A 12,204-nucleotide genomic window follows, 5' to 3' on the forward strand; every position below is an offset into this window, starting at 1 on the left:
CTTGAAAAATATTATATAGCTGCACTATATGAAACATAACCTGTCTTAAATGAAATAATACTAATTGTAAATAGTATTCAAAGTGAGAAAATGTCGGTTTATCAGGAAGCAAAAGTAATTAATTTTTATATTTTATTCTAAATCTTTAATTCTAAAATCTTAGTAATCTTTATATTATTAAGAATATATATATAGGGAAATAAATATTTGTGAATTTTTTCAATATATTATACATATTGTTTTTTTATTAACAAATATGAATAATCAATGTTTACTTAGCAGATTATCCTGACTCTATATATTGTTACTGATTCTGACTCTACATATCTTCATATCGGCTGTGCTGCTGCCTTGAAGCCTGCTACGTTGTTACATGCAATGGCAAGGAAACATTTACCAAGTGAAATAAAATATAAAGAGTTTTCTGTCACCAGTTATAATATTAGTAAGTATAAACAAGTGTAATATGACGAAAGAATTTTGTTATCAACATTGTTTTTTATAGATGAAAGAGTTGAACGAGCAATGGAAGAGTCTCCGCTGCAGATATCGCATACTTTACAATTCTGTTTACAATCGGATGGAACTCAAAGGTATGCAACCCCATCACACATAGCAGTCTTTAATCGCAAATTTAGTTCAGAAATCTCCTTTCTTTATGCAACATGAAATGCACAAAAACTATGACATGGTTATTAATATTTTGTCATTAAGCCAGAGGAAAAATCTAATTTTAATATATATTTTCCCTAAAGGAGATGAACTCAACATACATGCAGATCTAGATAGTTTAAAGACCATCATAGGAAATTTAAAAACAATTTGAGAAGATGTACTGACTGAGAAACTGGATATTTCCTTTGAAAGATTTGAAATATTATCATGCAGTGCTGGTTGTACCTGATATCTATCATTAATCTGATATGAAGGAATTGACTATATTTCTGTTGGATGAAATTGGTCGAATTTTGGTCACTATATTTTGTTACAAGTCAGTTTGTACTCGTAATCCTGTTAATATTTATTTTTACATATAGTCTTTACAAAAAATAGTTTCATAAATTCATTTTATTATATTTCTTATATGTTTTATTTTAATCAACTGTTATATTTCAACAAATAATTTCAAACTGAAATATAATTGCTATTATGTTAATAATAGGATCATGTAGGTGCACTATTTGATACAAGTTTGGATTTTAAAAGGCTGATAGATGTTAAAACACAGAAGATATCAAAATTCATATGGAGATCGAATAAAAATATATTTCTATTACGTTGATTTAAATATATGCGGCTTATAGGAGAAAGAAAGTCAAAATAACAGACATATATCTTACAGGTATTTTAAAATTCGCTCTTATTCTAAAAAAGATTACAACTTTTTCTTTTTCGCGTGTAATGCGCGCTTTGTAATATTCTAGTATTATATTAAAAAAGAGATGTATTACATTTTTTTATATTATTTTTTATATTATGTATGATTAAAATGTTAATTTTTTTTCTATATTTGGGATCTCAAATTTTGATTAAGATAATGCATAAGTGGAGAAAAATTAATTAACCGTCTAATATAAAAAAAAGATATATTTTTTTTAATATTAGACGGTTGATTAATATTTCTCCATACATGCATTATATAATCTAATCAAAATTCGAGATCCCAAATATAGAAAAAGAATTATAAAACGTTTTAACGATACTTAAAAATTTACATTAAAATTTATAAAAAAATATGGAAATTAAGGAGTACGTACATAAAAAGAAAAAAAAACAATAGCACTAAATATAATAGTTTTAAAGACTACGTCATTTAATTTTAACTTGTCACATCCGTGAAATCGTAATTAATGCTAGAGCGATATTGCTTTTCCAACATGTAAAAGCCAATTCCCGATTGGTCGTCCATCGCGCATTCGCGTTACAACTAGCTCCTTTTATATAGTCTAACATACAACTCCTTCGGTGACTATCCGCGATATTGCATACACGTCGTAGTACGGAGTAGACGTGTATTTCGTCGTCAGGATATTCATGTAATTGCATGACTACGCCGTAAGTACGTTTTGCAATACATCTCGATGTGTCCTTGATATACCAGAATTGTTTTCTATCGATCGTCCACGGGGCGGAAGCATGGGTGACATTTGACAAGCCGCTACTTGTCATCGTCGCGATATATATGTAAATGTATATATATATATATATATTGTATATCAAAATACCATAGGGCACCGTATGATTTTTATTTTATATTGATTTTTATTTAATAAAAATTTATAGGTGCGCCTCTCATCCTACAATATATATATATATATATATATATATATATATATAATTCAATTGATGATTTTTCTCGCAGTAAACATTTTAAATTCAATTAACAATTAATTTACGAATCAAAATTCAATAAATGATTGTTTCTTGAATAAGGATGACATTTGTCTCAACACGTCGATAACTGGAAATTGAAATTTCACAGGATATTGCCTCCTGCATCGTAGGATATCCATTATGCCGTCAGTTCGAAGGATGATCCTGGGCCACGTTGTATCCGGTTTGTACAATAAGATGAACCGCCGAAAGAAATTGGACGGTGACATGCTTGAGACTCCAATGAAGAGATGTCTTTCTACCTTTGACATCACGTTGCTTGGTGAATATACTTTTCATTCCTTTATATAATATACCTGCAATTTGAAAAAAAATTAGAAGGGAAAAATTCTTAAGCAGCCGAAAAAAACAAAAATTTTATGAAAAGAATAAGATGTTATTTTCACATGCGATAAATCTTTTATTTCAACATAATTAATTGCACTTATATATGTATGTATACGCGATTTGCTATTATGTGCGCGCGTTATCAGGGTGATGATAAACGTAATAATCCGGAATAATAGCCTCGAGTGTCCGAATAAGATAGTCAGAGTATTAGTCAACGATTGCATCAAATGTTTAAAAATATAATGAAACTGTATATGTGATAATGAAAAATATCTCACGCGGATGTTTGCGACTTGAATAAAATTGATCCTGCAAAAGACACTGATTAATATTAATTGATTACGCTTCCAGGTGTGGGTCACATGGTCGGTGCCGGAATTTACGTGCTGACGGGAACGGTTGCACATGACACGGCTGGACCTGGTGTAATCTTCAGCTTTCTCGTGGCTGGTTTGGCTTCCATTTTGGCGGCACTCTGTTACGCCGAGCTCGCCACTCGAGTGCCAAAAGCAGGCAGTGCTTATGTCTACACGTACGTCTGTATCGGCGAATTTTGGGCTTTCATCGTGGGATGGAACCTTATTTTGGAGCACATGATTGGTAAAAAAAACCTATTCCTTTATAAAGAGATTTCTAAAGCATTTATATTAATACAAGTAAAATTAAGTTGTATAGCAATAAGAAGAAAAATTTAGAGTTAAAGTTATTATTAGAATTAAGAATTTATTATGTATTATTATATATAATTATGTAAATTATATTTATATAAAGAAACTATATTAATGATATAAATAAATAAATATATATATATATATATATATATATATATATATATATATATATATATACTAATATTTAATTATTATTTTATTCTATTTATTTTATTAATTTTGTTTTTAAGGATCTTTTAACAAAAAAGCTTTACCACATTAGGCGCAGCATCCGTAGCAAGGGCCTGGAGTGGATACGTGGATTCATTAGTCGGCGGTGTGATTAGCAATTACACCAACGATCTGATGGGTGGATATAGGATGGGAGAACCGCTGGGTACCACCCCGGACTTTCTGGCCAGCGGATTATGTCTGCTTTACGCTATGCTTTTGGGAATAGGGGTGAAAGCCTCGGCGACGGTGAACTCGTTATTGACCATTATCAATCTCGCAGTGATGGGATTGGTTGTCGTTCTGGGGATTTATTATGCCGATATTGCGAACTGGAGTAGCCAGAAAGGGGGTCTTCTACCATTTGGTTTCGGTGGCGTCATCACAGGCGAGTATCCTTCATTCATTTAGCTTGGATAAATCAAAACGATACAATTTTTTATTCTTTAAACGCCATAAAATGCTTACATATATTAATTAAACGCAGTAGAGAAATTGTATAGAGGATAATATATTGAATTCTGACCTGATTTTCTTTTTATTATTCAGGCGCAGCAACATGTTTCTATGCCTACGTCGGTTTCGATTCGATCGCAACTGCTGGAGAAGAGGCTCGTGATCCTGGACGAAGTATTCCTCTGGCGACGATACTTTCTATGGCGATAGTTACCATTGGATACATGATGGTCAGCGGTGCTCTGACGTTGGTCGTACCGTATTGGGCGATCAATCCTATCGCAGCTCTTCCGGAAGCTTTTTCGTCCAGAGGTATCCCGTGGGCTAAATATGTGATAAGGTAAAAAATTAAAATTTTATTCCTTTTTCTATTGATTTTCTATTATCTTATTTTATAATGCTTTGATTGTCTTTCGAGAAAATTTTATGCTTATAAAAATACCACGGTTATATCGTTTTTCTTTTTTTAATATATACAGCATATATATTTAGTGGTATCGAGAATGCAATCAATAATTTATTGCAATATTCGAAGAATTAATTTAAATAAATTATAATTCCGCTTTATAGATCTATTGTATATAGGAAAAAAGTATTTTATAATGAACTATAATTATTTTATAATTAAAATTTACACACGCATACATTAATTAACCTTTGGACTTTGAATATCCAGCGTAGGTGCTCTTTGCGGAATGACAACGACGCTCTTCGGATCTCTCTTCTCTCTCCCGAGGACGATGTACTCCATGGCGAGCGACGGTATGCTATTCGGTTTCCTGGGTCGCATCAACGAGCGAACGCAAGTGCCGATATGGAATCTCATCATAAGTGGACTGGTCAGTGCCTTAATCGCTTTACTGTTCGATCTCCAACATCTGGTGGAGTTTATGTCGATCGGGACTCTGCTCGCATACACCATCGTTGCAGTCAGCGTCATCCTGTTGAGGTATCTGCCTGAGCAACAGCCGTCCGATTCTAGCGTCAACACACCGAGCAGTATGTCCTCGCCAGTCACGGAGGAAGCGGATTCCAGCAGCAATTACAGCAGTGTGGCATCCGTCAAGTCTGGAGTGAGTACGCTTTTACTAAAAATATAACGATTTAAAATATTTTATTTCTGTTAAGTATAAATCTTAATATAACAACGGTACACTGAGCAATTTTTAGATTTGTTTTCAAATAATAAATCGTCCGTACAGGTACTATACGAAGGAGCTGGTCGATTCAAACCACGATACGCCTGGATGGAAGAGTGGCTAGAGGATTACGATACTAGACACATCATAACCGCCTGTCTACTTATTTATATGATAACCTGCGCTTTCCTCGGTACTTTCCTAATGCTAGTGTTCGAAACAACAGTTCCGTTCACGAAGAGCGAGTACCTTTTCGCGGTGACTTATCTTCCGCTACCCATCGCGAGTAAGTTTGTCTCAAACTTCTCTCAATCTTGCCGGCACAATTGTATCGCTTGTTTTCATTGATTTCGATTATATTTATCGTAAATTTATTCGCAGGTCTTTTTGTGATTGGTGCTCATAGACAAAATCCACCCAATGGAAAGTTCCGAGTACCTCTGGTGCCCTTGATACCAGCGCTAAGTATCCTCTTCAACATGGGTCTGATAATGCACTTGTCTTCAATGACGTGGCTACGGTTTTTCGTGTGGATGACGATCGGTAAATTAATAATAATTTAATATTATTTGTAAGAAAATATGACGACATATTAAAAATTGAATTAAATATTAAATTTTATTATTTAATTTATAATTCGACTTCTCTCTTTTCCACTTTTTTTCAGGAATGTTGATCTATTTCCTGTACGGCATCCATTACAGTAAAGAAGCAACCACTATCCCGAATTCGCATTCCATCTTGATGGCTACCTCAGAGGCTGAAAAAGGCACAAAATGGGGATCGACGTTGCGAGCCAGCCCAAAAAGTGACAAAGCACCTATTTTGGACGACCAGGACCTTGTTCACTAAAACCAAGTTACGTATTTTCATCATCATTGTTTTCCTTATTCAATTATCTCGTTAGTGGAGTCGCGGAAATCGTGCAAATTTTAATACCGAAGCAAAGCAGCTTTTAGCTACCGACAACGATGCACAAATGCAGGCTAATGCAACGAAATGCGGATACACGATACTATTTAATTTCTTCAACAGTTTTTTATTAACTGTAATTAACGCACAATTGATATTCAGCTATTGAAATGTCACAATTTATTTATTTCGTATGTGAAATCTATTTTTTACCATTCCGTTTATTTGAAACCTCTATCTTTGTATTTCGGCGACTCCACTTTACACATTGTTGTTTGAAATTAAAAGTTTAAACATAAAATACATCTATTTTATAAACATCGATTTTTGCAAAAGATGTACGAACTCGTACAACTCTTCTTGAAAGTTTTGTCTGGTACAAAAACTATATTTTTGGTATACTTATAGCCTCATCTAGTCCAATTACAAGAGTGATTCTGAGATATAATTTTAAGAATTGTTGATCAAGGAAATATTATCGTCGCACGCGCATTCTTTTTTTTCCCAAATGTGATAATTATCATATAGTCACAAAATTAATCTATTTTATTTTTTTATATTTTATTTTTAATATTATATTTTAAGAGAAAACACTCCATGTTGTATAACTTGACGAAAAAAAAACTTAAAGAAAAACATATATATTCAAATTATGCACTAATGATTTTAATTCTCATGGAGGAGAACTTATCATTTCTTTTATTCCATACAATTCTATTTTAATGAAAATATTGATAAGTATGATTTGATTATATACATATGAAATATTCTCTTTCCTTGTCTTCCTTTCCTTCTCTTTTGTTGTGACGAAAATGACTATGCTATTTTATCATGAATTATATTAAATTATATTCAACAAATATATATTCTCCCAATGTAATAGTGAATGATAAATATAGATTAGAGCAATGCGAACGCGCAAGTTTCAAAGCGACACATATACATATATATCTTGCAATTATAATTATTATTAACTATGATGCATATTTTAAAATGTATGGAGTAATTTTGAACAAAATAGACTGTTAAGAATCGATTATTTATTTACAAAAACATATTTTATATATGTATCTTTTTAATTCTGCAGTTATTTCATTAATGAAAATGTGTGAGAACATCTCTACAAGTATATAATAAATTAAATGTGCGATCAAAAGTTAAATTTGTCGCAGTGACATAACACACTCATGATTGATCCTTATTACGGTAGTAATAGTTGTTCTCGTGCTTGACCGATATCCACGCAAATAATTTGCAACTATCTACAATGATGTCTAAAGCCGTGACTCTATATCTAGTAACTTAACTCATTTTCATACCTAATAATTTATCTTCGTGATCACATTTATTTTCCGTCTAAACTACTGCATTTGCGTCAGGAAGGTATAGAGAGACTTCTTAAATAAAGCATACCCCAGTTTCGATTCTCTTTTTATACAAAAAACTTACTTTATTAACACTCTGCGATAAATGTTGATTAATTTATGCGCGTACATGCCGTACATAAAATATTTTCAGCTATATTACAATATAAACTGCGAATATACATGTGTCGCACATGTCATGTTTGTCAGTTTTACAAAATTTTTATGAAATCTGTGAAATATAATCCAGTGCAAAATATTTGAAACAATACTAATCTAATCTCGCAAAATCACGGATTTATAGATACAAGCTTCCTAAATGATATGTATACTCTGTAATACTCTGTAAAAAAAAAAAAATAACATGTTTCTTTTAAAACGCATATTTCGGAATAATATATAATTCATCAGTTAGTTAACAAATAAATTTATAACAAATATATAAGGAAAGAATAAAATACATTGTTATATAATAAAATTATAATTTAATATTAATATATATATTATAATATTATATACATAATTATATATATATATATATATATATATATATATATATATATATATATATATATATACATATATATATATACATATATATTTTTTTTAATAAATATTTTTCCTAATTTTACTAATGTTTTATATATATGTATGTATATAATATTGTAAAAAGTCGTTAAATCGTGGCCTGAATCAAGGGAATAAGAATGACAACCAAAAGAGATCATTTTATTACGCACGGAATATTAATTTAAGATTACATAATATTGTTTTGTCCTCGTAAAGTTTATATATATGTATATGTGTATACATATATATATATATATATATATATATATATGTATGTATATATATATATATATATATATATATATATATGTGTGTGTGTGTGTGTGTGTGTATATATGTATATATATATATATTCTATAATAGATAACATATTGCTTTCCGAGGCAATCGTTATCGATTCACCTTATACACATTCATAAAACTGGAACACTTCGTAAACGTGCAGGAAATGATGCATGCACGTGTCCCACATACGGGTAGATATAGGTATACAGTGTGTCCACAAATTGTTATGGATCAATGCGATTTTTGACTTTTTGGCTGGACATTATGCACTTTTTTATGTGTGAAAAAAAAATCTCAGTGTTCTTTTATTTACTTACTAACCGAATTCGATCCAATGGACACACATCATATATAATACAGCATCAACACTTGTCATTGAGAATTTTTCCTAATAATTTTACAGGTACCAGTGTTAAGTCTATAACACTGTGATATGTTACCTGTTGTTACGAGTAAATACGATTTTCCAAGCGGACATCGGTTTCGCCTGTAGTATATTAATTTTTCTACGACCCCACCTAAGCCAGGAAAAGCCTATGATTAAGCAGAGAATGCTCTCTATGTAATAGCCATCGAGCTGCATGACGCAAACACCCTTATCAGTATTCGCACAGAGCTGAAAATATAACAGATAATATTTATATATATATATATATATATATATATATATATATATAATAATACTATAATTATAAATTACGATAAGATAAAAAAGACAAAATGCTGCGCGACAAAATACCCACCTCTCTTTCTGTAATTGTGCTACAATCGTTTGTGTGATCAGTACTGCATTGCCTAAACGTTAAGGGATCAACGAACCAAAGCGCGGCCGTGGCGGGCCAATTTCCACCGAGATTACATAAAGTATTGAGCAGTGTCATGTAGGTGCCACCAACAGCTGGGTCACTGACTTTTGCAAAGAAAGCCATCGACGCCACGAACATACTACTTACAGAAATCTAAAAAAAATTACAATTAAAATCGTTCAATCCAAATCTTACACTTTAGAGAGAAGACACACTTCGTCTAATATTTACCTGATGTATAAAGTAGAGACCTATTAATATAACGAAATAATAAGCTGGAGCATGTCCGTTAACTACAGCGAACGGTGTAACCCATACCAAGAATGCTGCTATTAAGCCGAAAGCCAGCCTGTATCAGTATGTAAGTTATCAGATAAAAAACATTAATTCATTATCATATATTGTTTAACATGAATCGTATACAACTATTTTTACCTGTAGGGCATAGCTTTCATATAAACGTCCATAGGTCTAGGACCAGCGGTATATTTCGAAATTACTAATGGTAAAATTATTTGCAGTGGTATCATCGGTACGATAATAAAAGCGAACTTTTCCTTGGGAATACCGGCTTCTATAAGCTTCAAACCAGTCACAGCGTCACACGCCGAAAATCCGATCTACAGAACATAATGAATGAAATCAACTTTCTGTACATATAATTGAATTACAATTTCAATTTTATTTTGTGTACTTCTGTACACAATTGAATTAAAATTTTCAGTATCCCACCTTCGCAGTCAACAGAAATATGACTGTAGTCTTTATAGCTGGTAATTTAAGTATATCCCACAAACGCTTGTACGCGTGTTTAATATCCATATTTAACTCTTCGCCTTTCGATACTTTTTCCTTATTTTCGTGTTTGAATAATGCGATAAATGTCGTCGTAACGATGAATGACCAACCCCAAAAGTGCAAAAATCCTAGATATAAGAATTACATTAAAAAGAGACCTTATATATAAATATTATGATATAAAGAATAATTCCACTACATCTTTCTTACCATGTAAAGTTAGCATGCCCTCGTCGGAAGGGACTGATCTCAAATAGGTATTACAAAATTCGGCAGATTCCAACGAAATGAACAAGACGTAGCCGATGAAGTAACCCGCCGTTTGACCAACACTGTTGCAGGTGGACGCGTATCCTACGTTGCACCTTAACAAACGAGTCAACTAATTAAGCAGACCGTGATGGAAGAAATACTACACGTGGATTACGAGGATTTTATTTTTACAAAGATACCTTTTAAGCATTGTAAGCGCCCATCCGTCAACTACAATGTCCTGAGTCGCGGCGAGGACGTTCAACAAGAAGAATAACGCTGTCAGCATTTCAATGTTGGGCTTTTCGTGTTCCTTGCCCAGCCATTGCTCGACGCAATTCGACAGAAGGAGCATAAACATACCCATTAGGTACTGGGTAGGAATCAACCATGTTTTTCTCCGTCCGAATTTTTGAGAAAAAATAGAATCTACTATGGGTGCCCAAAAGAGCTTCAACGAGAATGGCCATTGTACGAAACTAAATTCTGCCTATGTTAACAAAAAATACGGTAAATGTGTTATTACTTTACATACAAGCTTACCATATGGATGTCAAGTTCAAGTTTTAGAAACACTATATACTGAATAATAAATATTTTATATTAGAATCTCTGATAAGCTAAATTGAACAGTTTTTCTTTTTACAAGTTTCTTAATTTTAGTATTAAAAAACTAATCATGTTCGTGCTCTGGTATCAAATTAAAAAATTAATAAAAAGCGGAATCGCTCAGCTTGGCTTCTACTAAGAGGCTGATATATCAATCAGATATTGTTTTTAATTACATGGTCAATGTAATGATCATGTAGTACATTGAATTTATTCAAACCATAATAGATTTTTCACCTTACCTGTTGTCTATAGGAAACTCCTCTGTTCTGTAATAACATGGGAATCGAGCCGCATAATCCTAACGGGATACCCTGCAGCAAGTACAAGAAGAACAGAATTGCGATGTTCTTCTCGTCACCTCGCAAATCGGAGGGTTCCTGAATATTGTTCGTGTCAATGGTGCCATCCTCCGGGACACGATTATCTTTACTCAATTTTCTCTTCATATCACGTTTCTTCTCAGATCTCGGAAATCACAGTCAATATAATAGTCGTATATATATTTATTCTCACTCACACCGTTTCAAGGTTAACGCCACCTCTTCAAGATCGCTTTGGGATATATATTTTTTTTTAATTATAAAATTCGTCACCGCATATCGCGAACTAGTATACAGGCGCTCTCTTCGATTCTGAGTTCTCAACGATGACAGTGGACAATGAAGACGAATGATTTATGCCGGTCGAAGTGTCATCCTCGCCTACGCGATGATCATCACGAACCTAACCTTCGCCTCCTAACTCACGCCGAGCAAACACTAGTCTAAGCGATTCGTGCCGACTCGACTTCCTTTTCTTTCCCTCTTTATCTAGCTGCTCAACATCGCGAGGTCAATAAACGTGCGAGAGAGAAATTGCTCAGGTGAAACGACGCGTGAACGTGTGGCTGCACTCTTGCATTGCCACGTTGTTGATTATTAGGACACGTCAGTCGTACTTTGTTTTTTTTTCAACATCACGTGCGCACGGCTGCTTCGCCTGAATTGGAAAGCTGATTCAGACGGGAACGTGAATGAAAGTTATACGAGTAGAGCGTTGAAGCGTCATCTCGCGTAAGATATCTGGCGGGAACTTCAAAGCAAAACTCTCCAGTTTCTTCAAATTACGCTACCATCGTATGAGAAGAGACTTTATTTCCGTGCATGTATATTTCTTATCGAATAAGTATTAGACAAGTGTGATATGATTATATGATTAAAATTTAAAAACATCAAATTCAAGTTTTTCTTAGATAATTACAAGCAAACACGTTGCAGTTTCTATTTTCCATAGCGACGTCGACTGCCAGTTTGATTAGATTCTTCACATTTGTATTCAGGGAAGCGACATTAAGTACATTGTTACGTATCCTGTAAACAATTTGAATTGATTAGGCTAGATAATAAATACAATTAGATAGATTAAT

The 12,204-nt window shown here is 32.9% G+C and overlaps 3 protein-coding genes and 1 long non-coding RNA gene across 18 annotated transcripts in view; 1 reads left to right on the forward strand and 3 right to left on the reverse strand.

Moving 5' to 3' along the window:
• The first annotated feature begins 13 nt into the window (after window positions 1-13).
• Window positions 14-7,752, forward strand: LOC114941994 (cationic amino acid transporter 4). Of its 5 annotated transcripts, XM_029317219.2 has the most exons (13): window positions 14-114; window positions 280-445; window positions 506-593; window positions 756-991; window positions 1,163-1,342; window positions 2,483-2,656; window positions 3,076-3,324; window positions 3,658-3,993; window positions 4,155-4,401; window positions 4,738-5,134; window positions 5,264-5,486; window positions 5,582-5,743; window positions 5,868-7,752. In XM_029317219.2, exons 6-13 carry the CDS (start codon window positions 2,515-2,517, stop codon window positions 6,050-6,052), a joined length of 1,941 nt encoding a protein of 646 aa, XP_029173052.2. In that variant the 5' UTR covers window positions 14-114; window positions 280-445; window positions 506-593; window positions 756-991; window positions 1,163-1,342; window positions 2,483-2,514; the 3' UTR covers window positions 6,053-7,752. The 5 variants fall into 5 exon arrangements, with proteins under 5 accessions (XP_029173052.2, XP_085343172.1, XP_029173050.2 ...); XM_085487046.1 differs by having other exon boundaries at window positions 756-1,342; XM_029317217.2 differs by lacking the exons at window positions 756-991; window positions 1,163-1,342.
• Window positions 2,406-3,409, reverse strand: LOC114942000 (uncharacterized). The gene is made up of 2 exons (XR_003821737.1): window positions 3,003-3,409; window positions 2,406-2,690 (listed from the first exon to the last, which is right to left on the reverse strand). It is a non-coding gene; the product is annotated as an uncharacterized LOC114942000 (long non-coding RNA).
• LOC114941996 (acetyl-coenzyme A transporter 1) lies at window positions 5,089-11,799 on the reverse strand. Of its 3 annotated transcripts, none has more exons than XM_029317223.2 (9): window positions 11,039-11,799; window positions 10,388-10,677; window positions 10,146-10,300; window positions 9,870-10,063; window positions 9,573-9,757; window positions 9,369-9,486; window positions 9,075-9,290; window positions 8,772-8,947; window positions 5,089-5,149 (listed from the first exon to the last, which is right to left on the reverse strand). In XM_029317223.2, exons 1-9 carry the CDS (start codon window positions 11,243-11,245, stop codon window positions 5,104-5,106), a joined length of 1,587 nt encoding a protein of 528 aa, XP_029173056.1. In that variant the 5' UTR covers window positions 11,246-11,799; the 3' UTR covers window positions 5,089-5,103. The 3 variants fall into 3 exon arrangements, with proteins under 3 accessions (XP_029173056.1, XP_029173057.1, XP_085343173.1); XM_029317224.2 differs by lacking the exon at window positions 5,089-5,149 and adding an exon at window positions 7,537-7,819; XM_085487047.1 differs by lacking the exon at window positions 5,089-5,149 and having other exon boundaries at window positions 8,087-8,947; window positions 11,039-11,798.
• Window positions 11,800-11,891: 92 nt separating this feature from the next.
• Window positions 11,892-12,204, reverse strand: part of LOC114941998 (uncharacterized) — a 190,324-nt gene continuing 190,011 nt past the window's right edge. For all 9 annotated transcript variants that reach the window (XM_029317235.2, XM_085487049.1, XM_029317238.2 and 6 more), the window contains one exon: window positions 11,892-12,148. In XM_029317235.2, coding sequence (XP_029173068.1) covers window positions 12,016-12,148 — 133 coding nt within the window. In that variant the 3' untranslated portion in view covers window positions 11,892-12,015. The remainder of the gene's footprint in view (window positions 12,149-12,204) is intronic.

The sequence above is a fragment of the Nylanderia fulva genome, unplaced genomic scaffold (genome assembly GCF_048542155.1).
Source record: "Nylanderia fulva isolate GAGA-0341 unplaced genomic scaffold, ASM4854215v1 Scaffold5, whole genome shotgun sequence".
Lineage (NCBI taxonomy): Eukaryota > Metazoa > Arthropoda > Insecta > Hymenoptera > Formicidae > Nylanderia > Nylanderia fulva.